Genomic DNA, 17,724 nt, shown 5'->3' with positions numbered 1-17,724 from the left:
TCTAGTTTCCAGTAGACTAATCTGATTTAGAGATGGTGTAATGAATAATCTCTAAGGCTAAATGTTGTGTTTCTTTTTATTATTCTTCTCAGGTGTAGGAAAATTACAAATTGCATTCAGTGGACACGTGGATAAGAAATGTTTTACAGGTAAATTCGCCAAGAAATGAATGAACCGAGAGAGAGAGAGAGAGAGAGAGAGAGAGAGAGAGAGAGAGAGAGAGAGAGACCCAAACCTCTAACCAATTACGCGTATAATTTGATTACCTCAACATATGTTGCAATCTGCATGAGAATTAAAACTTTCTCTAACTGGTATATGAAAAATAATTGTAAAACTTTGCACATAACTAATATAGGCTGCCATTGACTGACTAGATTTATTTTGATTTTTTTTTTTTAATCTTAGCACAACTGGAAGGGGGAAAAAACCCAAAACGCGCATATTAAACCGGATTAATTTCTGCTCTCTTTTCCAGCAGACCTCAGCAAGCATACGGTGGCATTAATTGCAGGGAAATGAGGTACAAATGAAACAGATGTTTCGAATCATTGTAATTTTATGACTCTGCACATGGGTTGATTTTTTCATTTAGCCTAGATGACAGTAAACAGCATCTTCCATTTTCATTTCAAGTGGAATCTCTGATCTAAAGTCCTGAAAGGTGATTATTATTATTATTATTATTATTATTATTATTATTATTATTATTATTATACGCACAAGTTGTCTTGTGCGCACCAGATAATGAGTCTATCTAATGCGCACAAGATAATATTTAGGATAATTATCCTGTGCGCACAAGATTTAGAAAAAAAAAAACACCTTTCGGGAGTTTAGGGGACTTTAGGGGCCCCTACAGCAGCCCACGCTGGAGCTTTGGACCTGAATGATTTGTCTAGTCTGTCGAAAAGGAAACCCAGGTTCACATGTGAAGGCTGAAGCTGTTGTTCACTTTCCACGTCGGAGATCAAATCACTTTGCACAATCTAAATGAGTGTTTAAATTTAGCAGGCTACAGGACGCAGCTCCGACAGCTTTATACGAGCAGTAAAGAGCTCAGTGCGCTGCCTCCTGGAGGAACCTTTTTTGGCTCATTCAGTGCGTCGGAAGAACTCGTGCCAGCATAAATATGCCATCTTCTTTTCTCTTTCTTTCTTTCTTTTTTCTTTCTTTCCCCCTCGCGTTGGAGGTGACTCGGCTCCCCTGAAGCTGGAGACTTTACTATTTTTCCGTGAACCGAGCTGTGCGGCTGATTAACATGCGCTAATAATGGCGGCCCGGCTCCTGCTCCATTGTTCTAACACCTCCCCTCTCCTCCGCACCAATCTGTCACCGCTCCGCCGCGCCGCGCTGCTCCTCCACAAATGAGATGGATAATTACTTGCCCCTCACGAACGCCTCACTCTTCTCACCCCTGATTGCTTTCACCTTTTTTTTTTTTTTTTGCTCCTGGCAATTTTGACACCTCGTAATCAGCCTGCTGCTTCTCCCCTTTCGATCCGGATCCATCCTTGTCCTCACTACTCTCAGCCCTTTTCCATAGGCTACCCATAATATAGTACTTTTCATCCCTAAACACGAGGACGGAGCACCTCCTGCCTTACAGCCTAAATCCTAATCTTAAACTTCTGACACGATAGGATAAAGGTTGCAACCTATCCTAGCAAATCCATAATGGTCTTTTTTTTTTTTTTTAACTTCTACTTGCGTTTACATGAGTGCGATTCCATCAGGGGGAAGAAGAAGAAGAAGAAGAAGAAGAAGAAGAAGAAAAAAAATGAGTGGACATACAAGGAGAAGGAAAAAAACACATGGGCCCCGTAACTGTCAGTACAGCTTCCTTCTTCCAAATAACAAGCACTGACAACATAATTATGTACAAGCATCTGTGCACGGCTCCAGTGAGGGAGAGTGGCGCGCGCAGGCTGCAGAACACACACACACACACACACACACAGAGAGAGAGAGACTTCACACACACACACAGAGAGAGAGAGAGAGAGAGAGAGACTTCACACACACACACACACACACACACACACACACACACACACACACACACACAGACTTCTCTCTCTCTCTCTCTCTCTCTCACACACACACACGCACAGAGAGAGAGAGGGAGACTTCATACACACAGAGAGAGAGAGAGAGAGAGAGAGAGAGAGAGAGACTACACACACACACACACACACACACACACACACACACACACACACACAGAGAGAGAGAGTAGGGCATTAGGGAGAACCGAGCTAGTGTGTTTGCTCGATTTCCAGAATAAATTCTCTCTTCGTTCTCTCTGTGATCTGCTGTGAGCGATGAGAATAAAAAGCGGCCTGCTGATCCAGTGCGAATCGGCCATTATGCTGAACACATTGTAATATCGCAAAATGTAATGTTCAGCTTTGTAAATATCAGTCATCTGACGGCGCTCGGCTGTTCGCTGTTTCACAATAATGTGTGTTCTTGAGAAGGGGGAGTGTTAGGATGGAGAGAACAAATGTTAAACATTAAAGATGTCTCTCTCTCTCTCTCTCTGTTAGAGGCCTGAGGATATGTTTAAGGTTTACACTTTTATTTGGGTATCTTTACCACCCACCCATCCACCCACATCATCATCATCATCCCCCCCCCCCACACACGTTTGTCTCACTATCCTCGTGAGGACCTTGCATTAACATAATTACTAATGCAGTTAATTAATGCTGTGCCTGGACCTAAACCAAACCCAATAACCTTAACCCCAGTACACTCTAAAAAATAAAGGTCCTTCAGTGGTTCTTCAAATCTCTGGATGGTTCCATGGAGAGTCAAAACTCTGTGATGAACCATTACATTATGCGAAAGGTTCTTCACATTGGAAATGGTTCTTCAGAGCCTGGCATTCTCTTACCATTTGCTGGTCAATGCACATAGGCTATGTTTACACAAATCTGTCTTCACTGCTCAAACAAATGGTTTAAATGGTTCTTTAAAGAACTGTTGCATGAACGGTTCTTTGAAGCCCTAAAAAAGGTTCTTCTATGGCATCGCCCTGAAGAACCGGTACTGGACCCATTATTTTTTAGAGTGTAATGAAAAATAAACTTTTTGGCTCTTTTATTTTTTAAACAGCAATTTCCTTGTGAGGACCATCCAAATGTCCCCACAAGGTCGAAATTGCCAGATCTTACTATATCCTTAAGGGGACATTTGGTCCTCAGTAGTATATAAAAATATGCACACACACACACACAATCAAAACAATATTTGTGCTAATTTTATTTTATTTATTTAAGAACATGCACTTTGCAGTCTTGAATGTAAATGGCTGTAATGGCTCTGACAGGCAGTTTATAACTGATGTGTGTCACTACACTACAGATTTGTACTGTATGTAATGTTAATATTGATATTCCTGTCTGTAAGAGTGTGTTAGATGCCTCTGGAATGCTGGAATACTTAAAGACCAGGAGGTAGGATAGGCATTATTTCAGGAAACAGTCAAAATAGATAGATAGATAGATAGATAGATAGATAGATAGATAGATAGATAGATAGATAGATAGATAGATAGATAGATAGATAGGATTAATCCAGGATTGCATATCAAACACACAGCAAACGCAAGAACAAGGAAACTGGGCGCACAAGGAAGTGTGAACTCGGGTTTAGAAATCCCATTATACAGGCCACAATCAGACCAGAAGGAAAACAGGGAATACAGAACTGGGAAACAGGTGCAAAATGAAGTATTGGGGCATCTACCTGAATATACTTATGTATGATATATCTTTTTATAGATCACATTTTTGTCATACATCCAATTTATGTCAAATGAATTGTAGCAAGATCATTCTAGATGAACAGTGACTGGGTCACGGTTATTACTGTTCTCCTGTTCATTCATTTATACACCAAAACCCTACTGAAGTACAGATCCTTACTCAAACCAAAACAAACTGTGCTGAATCAATAAAAAAATCCAGTTTGCAGTCTTCACACCAGCTCATCTACCCAGCACAAGTGTTAGCAGGCAGTAATCCTGGGGCCTGCAAGGTCCTCACTGCACACGCATGTGTTTCAGTACACATATTTTCCCTATTTCCTTAGCACATCATCACATGAGCTGGTGAAAATTATTACATTTGTTTGCGAAGCTGCTAATGATCTACTCCCACAGTCCAATGCTGCAGAAAGGTGACAGACTAAAACACTCCATTAAAAAATCCATCTACTCGCACTTATACATACTGTACTTATCGATACGATGCACTCGGTGGGGGGAAAAAACACAGGTTATGAAACAGGAGGTGCAATTTTTCATTTTAAAGCAGCACTTAGCCACGCGATCGACAGTCTGTAAATAGTGACAGCCGTACTACGCTGCTTAAGCTATGTGGAAAAAACATGTATAACTGGAGGAATGACAGCGTAAAATTAAATAAATAAATAAATAAATAAAAGCAATCAGGACTCCAAATATCACACCATCAATACTAGGATAATTGTGCATATAATTGCACAGCGAGTCAGCCAAAGATATTCTGTGTAGTAACAAAGTTTTAATTAACTTGCAATACCTGTGCAAAACGACTCTCAAAGACCATATGGCGTTGTAATATCAAAATAATTATCCAAAAATTATTTCTCATTTTGATTGGAATCTGCCACACAGCTGGTTTAATTAAAATAACAATATTAAATTAAGAATTATTGTGCCCCCCCACAAAAAAAAAAAAAAAAAACACTCTGGCCACAAGCTTTTAAGTGAGTTGGATCTGTTTGAGCACCTAAACCTTGACAGAGTGAAATTGCATTTCAGTTTCACGCTTGGATTTTTAAAAAGACATGATGTCGTGGCCCTGAGAGTAAAATATCCAGATTGTAAAACTAAATAAGCCAGTCCCTTTCAGTTACAGAGTAAAAAGCTTTAAATCATATGGCTACAGAACACCTCAGACAAACACAATCTTATAAAATGGAAGCATTTCTTTATTACACAGTCACACAAACGACACATTCAAAAGTCCCACACATCAAAACCAGGTTGTTTAACTGAGTTGTTAATACCACAAAATGTACCGTTCAAGTTCTTACAATTTAAATAAATGAGCATGGAGACCTCTTGTCCCACCACGCTCTGGATGAAAAGCCACGGTGGCCGCCGTGTGCCGAGGTCATTGTGCATAGACGACGGGCAACAAAGCCATGAATAAGGCAAGACATCGGCTAGTCGGCAGCTCCTGGGTCTGTCTGTCAATCACCCGCTTTGTCCTGGAAGTGTGAATTGAGGTGGCTGTACATGAGGTTATTGGGAACAGTAGCCTTGCAAAAAGTACAGTGAGCAGACCCCATGCTTGATGGTTCCGATGCAATAGCAGGGCTCAGATTAGGGCTCCACAGAGGCTGCTCAAAAAGAGAGACACCACTTAATACACCAGGGCAGTGTTTAATGCAATACATGTGCACTGTGTATTAAAATGAGAGTCAAAACAATGTACAAAACTGGAATGAAGCAAATATTGCTGATTTTTAAAAGCACCAAAATAGCTCCGTATAATGTTATAATCATGGACTCTTCAGTACATGACCACACTACTCCTATGTTCCTGCATATCAGGACCTATCACAAAGCTAGCTCTCTTCTAGCACTCTTTGTTTTGCACTAATCTGGAGGTACCCTTCATGCAAAAATAACTTCACGATTCTGCTAACTGAGCAAAGCCTTTTAACCTCAAACTCTCAATTTATTATTCGCATATTACTACGAAATCATATTTTTCAGTAACTATTAGAAGTGATTCAGGAACTGTTCATTTTAACGCTAATAGGAATGCGGTTAGGTTTATAGGGTTTAAGAGTTGTCGGATTAAAATGAATGAAACACAATAAGACGTGCTGTTTTGGGAAAACAATCAACAATTGGATGTTGTGATGTGGACCGAAGAGCTGTTACTGACAAATAATTTTCTTGTAGCAGCACGTCTTGAAATGGTTTATTCCCTATTCCACAGCAATTTGCCAACATTAGCAAGTTTTTCTATTAAATGTACAAAGCACTGTACAGTTAATTGATTTATATTTACCTGTAATGAAACCAATGTTTCCTCACAGAAAACATCACCACATCAGCAATTACATACTTAAAAAAAAAAAAATCTATTTAGGCGAAGTGTCTGTCGTAAGTCCCTGTGTACCCTGTTACTACAGAAATCGGAACATATTAGATTGAGTGCGTTAATACAAACCTGCACTACTCTCCGAGATGGCATTATTTAATAATTGCGTGAATATTGGTGAATAACAACCAAGACAAATTCAAGGTTATTATCCACCGATATTCACTGAGCCTGAGGCGTATAATTGTTTTAGTATAAATACACAGATGATTCTTTTTAAAAATTCATATTAAAATATTTCCAACTTCAAAAGCGGCATGCAAATGTAATAAAGGCGCGTGCAGACTTGTCACTTATCTACTCCGACTCGCATTAAATGCTTTGTTTTGAAATACATAAAATAAATCACAATTCCACCTTACCTTTGAACAGTTTTAGACCAAACTTCATAGCATCGTTAGTGCTTTTAGGAACAGCATTTTCTTTCATAATCTGTGATTCTTCCTCACTTACGGTGACGAAGCCATTAGCCGCCATTTTGCCAAGTCGCTCGAAGTGATTATCGAGAAATAGTCTGAATTTCTTGACCAATCAGCACGCACGATTTTCTATAAATCACCTCAGTATTTATGCCAAAGAAAATGATTCAACAGCTTCTTACCACTCAGAACAGAGAATTCAACAGCGCTGAGGTACAATTAAAATACAGTTTACTGTGATGATAGACCATAATGTGTAACAGAGGGTCAAGCAATGATCACGACATATCTGAATAATGGAGGACATCAGGATAAAGCCATTTAAAATCCATTTTCAAACTCAACTGCAGGCTCTAATGTACCGTAATTCTGCCCAACTGTTGTGTGCACACTTATCTCAGAAATGTCAGTTCTACATGAATGCTTAGTAAAAATCCCTAACTGACCCTCGCAGTGATCAACAGCAAAATTTACATATGCCACCCTCAGAAAGCATGCAAAGTCTACAGTGCTCAAGGAGAGCATAATCTTTCATGTTTCCCTGAGTATATCAAGGTCAGGTTTTTTTTCACCTAAAACTCAAAACCTCCATCATGCTGTAAAAAAATGATCAGCAATATTACAAGCTAATGACAGTTTAGCGGGGGGGGGGACCTCACAGTACTAAACAATTACTACGATGCATGAGCTGAATTCAAGTGGAAATATGGGTTTGAGTAGGGGTGGATGATTGGACATAAAAATATCACAATTCATGAAGGCATTTCTGCGACACACAATATGCATCACCATATCTAGGTTATTGTGCAAGTTGAATTAAAAATGATACTTTATTTAATGTCTACAAAAAAAGAAATTCATTTTTATTGATTAAAAATTAAAAAGTGTTAGGCATAAGAGATCTGTAGTCTACCAGGATTGTAAGAAACCTGCAGCCATACAGTCATGGGCACAAACCCTGACATGCATCCTCAGAGCAAGGAGTCCTAATGACTAGGGCTGTAACAATATGCGTATCGAAATCGCGATACGCAGAGCCACAAGAAGGCAGAATCGCGGTACACCCTTTCAAACTTCTCCTCAGCCCAAAAACAGAGGCGGTTCCAAACTTCAATTTATGAATACTTTACTTTTTATTTAAATTACATTTTAAACTTACTTAAATTACTTTTGTTTTTTTATATCTATTAGTAAGTCGTTTTTTCGCTGACCTGCGACAATCTTCTGCGAGTCACGCAACGTCCACACTTGCCACTGGCAGAGCATTCATTTCTTTTAAGCGGTCGCCATTCTGGTTGCGACGCGGGGAGCGAATCTGTAAACAAGGAGCTCATTGGCTGGCTAGGTGTGCCACAAGCCAATCACAATCACTTGACCGGAAAGGCATGCAGTGTTGCCAGATTTGGCGGGTTTAGGTGCTTTTTGGCTGGTTTTGAACATATTTTGGGGTGGAAAACGTTAGCAATATCTGGCAACACTGAATGCATGTCTGCTTGGGCGGAAGCCTTCGGCGGCAGTTACATTTTGACACGCGAGCAATGTTTCAGGGCGGCACGGTGGTGTAGTGGTTAGCGCTGTCGCCTCACAGCAAGAAGGTCCGGGTTCGAGCCCCGGGGCCGGCGAGGGCCTTTCTGTGCGGAGTTTGCATGTTCTCCCCGTGTCCGCGTGGGTTTCCTCCGGGTGCTCCGGTTTCCCCCACAGTCCAAAGACATGCAGGTTAGGCTAACTGGTGACTCTAAATTGAGCGTAGGTGTGAATGTGAGTGTGAATGGTTGTCTGTGTCTATGTGTCAGCCCTGTGATGACCTGGCGACTTGTCCAGGGTGTACCCCGCCTTTCGCCCGTAGTCAGCTGGGATAGGCTCCAGCTTGCCTGCGACCCTGTAGAAGGATAAAGCGGCTAGAGATAATGAATGAATGAGCAATGTTTCACCATAAAAATTCCGTAATTTCCATCTGTTTTCCGCGATCACAGAAAATCATTGGCCCTATGAGAGTGAGACAGTGAGAGAGCCACCCTCCCCCCAAAAAAAAAATCTTAACGAATTTACACGATTTGGAAAAATGACTTTTTCAGAACCGAAAAAAAACAGAGCTTCCGGCTCAACAGTATTATTTTGAGAAATAAAACAATCTTTGGATACACATTTGTTCATTTTTGCATACATATTACTCATTCTCTGCAGTGGTCTGAATTATTTGTTATTAAATAGTTAATGTAAGTAAGTAAATGTTAATAAGTCAAATTTACTACTTTAAAAAAACATTTTAAAAAAAATCGTGGGTGTATCAAATCGTGGGTCAAAAATCGCGATACGAATCGAATCATGAGTTGGGTGTATCGTTACAGCCCTACTAATGACCCTTTAACCAAGATTAAAGACCAACTGAAGGTGTAATTTAAATAATTAAAAACAGCAAAATATTTCAGTAGATTTTTTTGGTTCAAATGTGAATATGCTCCCATATCCTTCTGCCATTCAAACCCCACCCCTTCCCCTCCACTACTGAGCAATGCTTTTATCGATAGCACACTACACTAGTTCAAGAAGGCAAGATGGATGCAGATTGTATTGATGAAATACAGTCAATATACAGTATTTAAATGTCAGACTGACTCACAGTTTGAACTGGAGACATTCGCTGACCAGAATCAGGTCACTGCTGATCTAGCAGAATCAAACTGTACATTGCAATGTACTGTAGGAGAACGTACAATTAGCTAGCCAGCTAGTTAACTGCTAGTAATCTAGCCTTCAGCTGGCACAGGAATTTAGTATCTGAGATTCAGTTTACACTGTCATATCCTTTGTGATTTTTATAACAGGATCCAAGCCCGGACAAATATAACAACTAAAATTTGTCCATTATTTGACTTTCATTCAAACCAAACAGTAGCCACTCCTAATAGCTGACTGAAAAAAAGAACAACTGATTAAATGATTAAAGAGGTGGAATCAAGAAGTTATTCCTGACTGGCTGAAAAAACACGAGTGCTCCGAGAGCACAATATCCCCCGCTGGCAACTATATCTATGCTATAAGTGCTTAATATACCCTCATGAAATTGTCGAAGTACAAGTTTGGTAATCAAGGGCCATAACTCTGGTGAAATACGACCGAATTGAACAAAATTGTAATATGCGCATTACTGATATATACCAAAGTGTTTTGCAAAGTTTCGGAAAATTCCTGCAAAAATTGTGTGAGGAGTTCATTTCAGAAGACAAGCACACCCTCATGAAATTGTCAAAGTACAAATTTGGTAATCAAGGGCCATAATTCTGGTAAAATGCGACTGAATTGAACGAAATTGCAGTCTGCGTATTACTGACATATAACAAAGAATCCTGTCAAGTTTCGTGAAATTCCTTCAAAAATGGTGAGAGGAATAGATTTCAGAAGGTGAGTACCCTTCCTGGGATGGACGGACGGATGGACATTGCCACGACGTAATCCCCCTTCGGGCCTTTCGGCCAGCGGGGGATAAAAAACTGCAGCCAGATAGATAGATAGATAGATAGATAGATAGATAGATAGACAGGGTGACATGGTCGTTAGCACTGTCGCCTCACAGCAAGCAAGTTCTGGGTTTGAACCTGCTGGTCAACTGGGGCCTTTCTGTGTGCAGTTTGGATGTTCTCCTTGTGCCCTCATGGGTTTCCTCCATGTGTACCAGTTTCCTCCCACAGTCCAAAGACATGCGGATGAGGTCAACTGAATACTCTAAAATCACCCATAGGTGTAAATGGATGTCTGCCTCTCTGTGTTCGCCCCATGACAGTTTGGCAACCTGTCCACGGTCCACCTTGCACCCAACGTCAGCTGGGATTTACTCCAGATAACCCGTGACCCACAATGGATAAGTATTACAGAAAATAAATTAATGAGAAAAAAATTAAAAATATATATTATATGGACATGAGTGTTTTACTGGGAAATATACCACTCATATTTTTCATGTAGGGCGGCACAGTGGTGTAGTGGTTAGCGCTGTCGCCTCACAGCAAGAAGGTCCGGGTTCGAGCCCCGTGGCCGGCGAGGGCCTTTCTGTGCGGAGTTTGCATGTTCTCCCCGTGTCCGCGTGGGTTTCCTCCGGGTGCTCCGGTTTCCCCCACAGTCCAAAGACATGCAGGTTAGGTTAACTGGTGACTCTAAATTGACCGTAGGTGTGAATGTGAGTGTGAATGGTTGTCTGTGTCTATGTGTCGGCCCTGTGATGACCTGGCGACTTGTCCAGGGTGTACCCCGCCTTTCGCCCGTAGTCAGCTGGGATAGGCTCCAGCTTGTCTGCGACCCTGTAGAACAGGATAAAGCGGCTACAGATAATGAGATGAGATATTTTTCATATGAGCTACATCCGGGACATGGAGAAGCAAAACCATGACATAAATCTCTATATGTCACTCGTGAGGAAATCGATGAATCGTTTTGATAAATTTGGGTACTTTTTGTTTGTGAATGTGTATATATAATAAAAAGAAAAATCACACATTGGCTTGAAGATATGAAGTTTATCTTCTCATGTTGAAAAACTAGTATTATTCATAAGAAATTCATCCTGGATCTGGGTAACATATTTAAATAATATTGGCTGGCTTTTTTTCGTGGTATATCAGATATATTCCTCACTGAATGGAATATATCTGATATACCACGAAAAAAAGCCAGCCAATATTATTATTATTATTATTACACATACACATTTCTTTCAGGTGTTCAACGCCTCTTTCTCTTTCAAAATTCTCTCAAAATCTTCCATATTTAACGAAGCAAACCTGGTGGCCATGTTTGCTCACAAATTGTCACAGTCACTCGCTAGTGCGGAAGTTTTACGTCTCCAACGTGTGAAGTCATGTTCGTCTGACAGCCATGCAATATTATAAACTATATCGAACGCTCATTCTCCATCGGGCAGAGTGATGTAATACACGTAGGTTAAGCAATATGATAACAATACTGCATGCTATTGAACCAAATGAATGAAACCCGCCAGAAGGGAATAGAATACGTTTTTATTCCATTGAAAAAGTGTCCTGTATGTATAATAATTTCCAATATTTCACTTTGATGATGTCATTCCTAGTGTTTTACCGGCTGAATTGAAGTGAGTTGTCAAAATGGAGAACCGGTTCAAAATTAAAATTCTTTTAATTAACTTACTTTTTTTTTGAGGATGTCTAGATCATATAAAGAACATTACACAGTGGTGCAAAGATATGATGTTTATCTTCATGCTGAAAATACAAAGATTTTCTCGCATCACTCACTCATGAAATACACATTTACCACTCGAAGATTAACTTTATATCTTCACTCTTCACACCACCATTTAATATCCTATATATATATATATATATATATATATATATATATATATATATATATATATATATATATATATAAATAAGATATTACATGGTGGTGTGAAGATATGAAGTATATAACAGTTATTTCATGAAATCGAGTCATATATGAGCTGATAGCTGACGAGGCACATAGTGCCGAGTCAGCTATAAGCCATACATGACAAGATTGAGTGGAATAACTGTTTTATTATATCCACATTCACTAGATTTTGAGAAACAGAGCATTTTTATTTTTTACAAATTCAATAAATAAAAACTTTATATAAAACGTCCGACAAAATCATTTCCATTTAGAATGTAAACAAACTGGCAAAATGACAGTAGCAATTTGTGAAAAATGCTAATAATAATAATAATAATCTCATCTCATCATCTCATTATCTGTAGCCGCTTTATCCTTCTACAGGGTCGCAGGCAAGCTGGAGCCTATCCCAGCTGACTACGGGCGAAAGGCGGGGTACACCCTGGACAAGTCGCCAGGTCATCACAGGGCTGACACATAGACACAGACAACCATTCACACTCACATTCACACCTACGGTCAATTTAGAGTCACCAGTTAACCTGACCTGCATGCCTTTGGACTGTGGGGGAAACCGGAGCACCCGGAGGAAACCCACGCGGACACGGGGAGAACATGCAAACTCTGCACAGAAAGGCCCTCGCCGGCCACGGGGCTCGAACCTGGACCTTCTTGCTGTGAGGCGACAGCGCTAACCACTACACCACCATGCCGCCCATAATAATAATAATAATAATAATAATAATTGATAAATAAAAAAGATACATTCTTACCATCAAATACTTTTATTCTATATTTTGTTGCTTTTTTGTATTTTGGGGGGGGTTGTTTTCGAGTAGTTTTTATTTTGTCGTCGGTTGGTTCAACAACACGCTCCGCCATTTTGTTTTTCTCTACTCACGGTATATGAACTGATAGACTAGTAGTAGAGTAGTCAGAGTGTGTGATTGCTCATATCCAGTGAATGTGGATAGACATCATTAATTCATTTTCTATATCACCAAAAGTTTACTTTTCTACCTTCAGCATACACGGACACCTCAATTTTAAGAAATCATAAATATATTTCTAACAGTATTTGCTTTTTCAGTTTTAAAAGGTTACCAGATTGAAAAATTTAACTTCTAGTTGAGATACATTAGAGGAATATATTTCAGTTCAGGGACGTGTGTAGTTTTCATAACTATATGGAGTAGAAATTGTCAGAGATTCACAACGGTTTTCCCAAGCTGCCACACTTATAAATTAAAGATTTCAAAGTGTTTTCTTCCGTTAGTATCACTATATTTAGTTTGCCTGCTGATATGGAAATGCACATGATGAGTTTCTCTGCCCATTCTTTCCTCTCATTTAGTGTATAACTATCCAGGGTGGAGTGTGACTGGCTCTCACCTGTTGTGGTCCCCGGACTCCTTCGTGTGATGCAGGTGCAGGCAGCAGCTGTGATGCTGGACTAGAGACAGTGTACGAGGAGTAAGACTCCTCCAACACTGTGGAAATGGGCTCTGACAGGTCTTTACTGGGCATTGGAAGTGGCACACTCCTTTCTGTAGCACTGTGCAGAAATTCGTATTCACTATCTGTGGGTGGTGGAAACCTAACATCGTCCATAAAGTTACCATCCTCTGGGCTGGCACCCCGCGATGCTAGTGCACTTGAGGTCAAACCTTCATCAACCTCTGGCCTTGAGGAGGAAGGGGAGGGCTCTTCAACTTGTTCGCCGCTGTCGTCCGTGCACTGGATGGGCATGGAGAACTGTTGCTCCGCTGAAACATACACAAAACGCACAACACTTTTTAGGTTTAAAGTACACACGACTGGTTTAACAATAACGTTGGTGTAAACATGAAAAAACCTTAGATGTTTTCTAGATATTTTATTTAAACATTAGAATTGGAGGACTGATGATTGGGCACACACTCCTCACTGCTCGTAGGAAATTGAAAAACACATCCACACAATAAAAAGAATGAAGTGTCTTGCTCAAAGGAACAACAGCAGCGGGGAAAAAGGCAGGGATGAAATGTTATTCCAAAATATAAATGTACTTTGCAGAAAATTCACCTGAATTATTGAGCATATATACAGTATAACATTATATTTAAATCACATATAATATTATAAGTAGTGTCAGGTTTCTAATCCATTTTAAGAAATTGTGAATCTGTCCATATCTGTTCTTTGTTAATAAAAAACTACAAACATTTCCTGAATATTAAGCATGCATGCTATATCGTGGGTTTTGCCATCATTTAACTTAGAAATAAACTCAGTCCTCGGTTGTATGATAATGCAAGGGTCAGCACTGATCCAATCTTCATCTAATGACCTAACAGGGTTCTCCACTTTTCAAAAATAAAAGGTGGTGGCGGGGGTTTGGGGACCGCCTAGGCCCCCAACGGGGTTCGGGGCGGAGCCCCGTTGGGGGGCCAGGGGACGAAGCTGACAGAATTTGGGCTTTTTGACAGTGAAACTGGCCAATAAATGGATAGGAAATGCTAAATCATTGTTAAAATCATTTTACAAAAAATTAATACATTCTGACTGTACATATCATCTTTATTGCCAATGTAAGACTCATCTGACATTTCAGTTGAGACCGATGCGCCCCTGAATTAATTATATTTTTTTGTGTGTGTGAAAAATAAATGAATCTCCATGCATAAACAAAATACCCAATTACAATAAATACATACATTTTTTACAATACACATAATGTTAATTGGGTGAAACCACTCCAATCCATGCACGAGCTGGTGCGCGTGCCCGAGACAGGCACTACAAAGCCATCCCGGCCTCCGTAGTTCGGGTCCTTTGACCCAGGAACCCGGAAGTCCTGCAGTAAACAAACAGTGAAGCAACGGGAAAATGCAGCTCTCGCCTACACAATCACAGATACGTAAAATAAAAGACCTGAACTAAACTAGTGTGTGTGTGCGCGCACTGTTATATGATTACTGTAACTGTGCATAGTCAGAAAAGACGATAGATAAGCGTAACCATTGCACAATAACGCTACAAGCGTTTTAGCTGCTGGCTAGCTGCAGCTTGTAGCTTCCAGCGTGACTATGTCTCAGTATAGTGTAACGTGGTGCGGTGTAGTGTAACGCAGGGATAGACCTCAATCTGCAGGGCTCTGCGTCACAATCTGTATGCAGCCGGCCGGATGTTTTTCTATTGCTATCGCATGGCCACTTCAGGTAGCCCCGTATGCATTAATTTAATGGTCTTCTGCGTGTTAAATAGTTACAAAATTATAATAAAGCGAATACTTAACGATTTATTTGGTGTATACTGATGAAGTTACTTTTTTTTTTTGGCCAAGGGAAGAGTGGCGGGCCAGAATTATAACGTGGCGGTGCGCCACTTTAAAAGTGCCCATGGAGAACACTGACCTAGGACCATGATTCTCAAAGTGAGGGGACCCTCAGGGGTCCATGAAGTATAAATGGGGAGACTGTGACATTCTAATTTTGTTACAGTAGTGAAAATTAAAACCCACCACTGTAATCAAAGTTATTATATTTATTGAGTTCTGAGTTTGTTGGACAGGTCACTTGAAATCAAATGGCTTTAAACATCAATAACTCAGAAACAACTACACCTATAAATAATGTTAACTTAAGATCGAATGGCAATTATAAGAAAAATGCATTGAGTGGACGGATCAGAAACGAAAAGAAATGGCAAAAATGTTATTGTATACATTTAAATAATGAGGCTAATATTTGAATAGTTGGATTATGTTCATAAACGTAATCTTTACCAAGGGTGTACATCAATTTATTATTATTGTTATTATTATTATTTCTGGCTACTCCTGCTCAAGAACACTATTTCGAGCACATCCATATCAGTAATTTCTGCATACCCATCAGCATATTTCTACAGCTAAAATTATGGTCTCATCTAGGGTGCATTCCCGGCCTCAACCTCAGTGTTAACGAGATAGGCTCCAGATCCACCACAACCCTGACTGGGAGAAAACAGCTACTGAAGACGAGTGAATGAAAAATTATATTACGCAGACATATAATTTCTCTTAAAACCACACAAAGGGCTTGTAATTGTTCAAGTGTGGAGTGCTAATTGTTCAGTCTGTTTAATGCAGGGCAGGGAAGGAGGCAGCAGCAACACTGGACCTGCTTGCCTCTTCTCCAGGTGCTAGTGCCTTTAATTGCATTCTGGATAATTCATAATACAGCAACTAATATCCTGTTTTGACATTTCTAAAGTAATTGTTACCATTTCTCTAATTAGGGAAAAAACTGTACTTGGGTTAAAGAAGAAAAGTAATCGTTTAATGAAGACATTTGCCCTAAAATTTTAAATTAGAAAGTAAAAATTGGTAAATAATATTACCACTGGCAGCATCATTTCCTTTGTGTATTCTTTTCAGGTGATCTTTCTGCCGTCTTGCAAGAGTCTGAATCCTCTGGAAAGTCCCCTGGATTTCCTGAAGCGTGTCTAGAACATCCTCACTAACAACCCAAAAAAAAAAAAGAGAGAGACTGAGCATTGTGCAAGCACTTCCACCTTGCATGTGTTTTACAAAACATATGAAGATGTTTGATTAATACTTTTTAAAATACTGAAAAGTGCAAGATAAGATTAGACCAGAAACAGAAAGACAACTACATCTGACATCATTTACGTGTCTTTCTAAGACTTGTGATTTGATGGTAAGTGAATATCCTTAAGAATTTAACTTACAAAAACATTTACAGAAATTATCTGCTAGGACCAAGAATTGATCAGAATCAAATCTTTGACAGAATCTGAAATTGCATGTGCAATAAATCCTGCAAATCTAGTAAACACTTATATTACACACACACACACGCAAAAGGGCCAAAAGAAGTCTATTCTCTCAAGCTGCCATGCACATAGCATCAACGTCCTAGAATCTAAGACATTCAGCATATACAGTACATGTTTACATATTGCGTGATTGCCAAAAACTTGTCATATAGTACTAACCATCCAAAAATAACAGATTTACAGTGTCCACCATGATGTCTGAACTACTATCTAACAAGAAATTGTTTTATTAATCATGGACATGCCACATATGACAATGTGCATGAATTTCAGGACCATTTAGCCATCTCGATGTCAGGTTTGAGATTTAATATAATAAAGCACCATTAAACAATCTCGCTACGATGACCTTGATATGGTTTAAGACACCTAGCCCACTTTGGTACTTTTAGCAGTGAAGCAATTTTGCCAGAATATGAAACTGAGAAGAATAAGCACATTGTGAATCTTAATAAATTTAATTCCAAATTATACAGGAGTTACACAGGAGTATGAACTACATACATCTTCATGCCACTAACTCCAGGTACTGGATGGGGATGCATCGGTGTTAACTCCAGGGGCTCTTTCTTCATGTTGCCAAAAAAAGAATGAAAGAAAGAAAGAAGGGATGAACAAAAGTCAGGCCTAAGAGACAATGAACTCATGTATCTAAGTAATATATCAAACAGATACGATAATTAGTACAGACAGCTGACTTACTTAGCGTAAAATTAAAGTGAAATTAGATATATATACATTGCAATATATACTATATGTGAAAAAACATCCAATGTTGTGCTGTACTGAACTCCATCATTTAAATTCTCGAAAATATAACTTTCATAATAATGTACTAATTTTGTAATTATGTCAATGCAAAGATAGTTTCCTTAATTTAAGGTCATTTTCTTTTTTCCTCTGATACAACAGTCAATGAGCCATATTCT

At 39.4% G+C, this 17,724-nt stretch overlaps 1 protein-coding gene across 6 annotated transcripts in view; it reads right to left on the bottom strand.

The window, feature by feature from the left end:
* tank (TRAF family member-associated NFKB activator) overlaps window positions 1-17,724 on the bottom strand; it is a 40,510-nt gene that overhangs the window by 18,009 nt on the left and 4,777 nt on the right. For 5 of the 6 annotated variants that reach the window (XM_060930115.1, XM_060930110.1, XM_060930112.1 and 2 more), the window contains exons 5-7: window positions 17,300-17,364; window positions 16,337-16,455; window positions 13,367-13,740 (exon numbers count right to left, since the gene is read on the bottom strand). In XM_060930115.1, the coding sequence (XP_060786098.1) occupies window positions 13,367-13,740; window positions 16,337-16,455; window positions 17,300-17,364 (558 nt within the window). Of the gene's footprint in view, window positions 1-4,959; window positions 5,395-13,366; window positions 13,741-16,336; window positions 16,456-17,299; window positions 17,365-17,724 lie in introns of those variants that run through there. The other variant, XM_060930113.1, reaches the window with a different exon arrangement.

The sequence above is a fragment of the Neoarius graeffei genome, chromosome 9 (assembly GCF_027579695.1).
Source record: "Neoarius graeffei isolate fNeoGra1 chromosome 9, fNeoGra1.pri, whole genome shotgun sequence".
NCBI lineage: Eukaryota > Metazoa > Chordata > Actinopteri > Siluriformes > Ariidae > Neoarius > Neoarius graeffei.
This window is presented reverse-complemented; position numbering and strand designations above follow the sequence as displayed.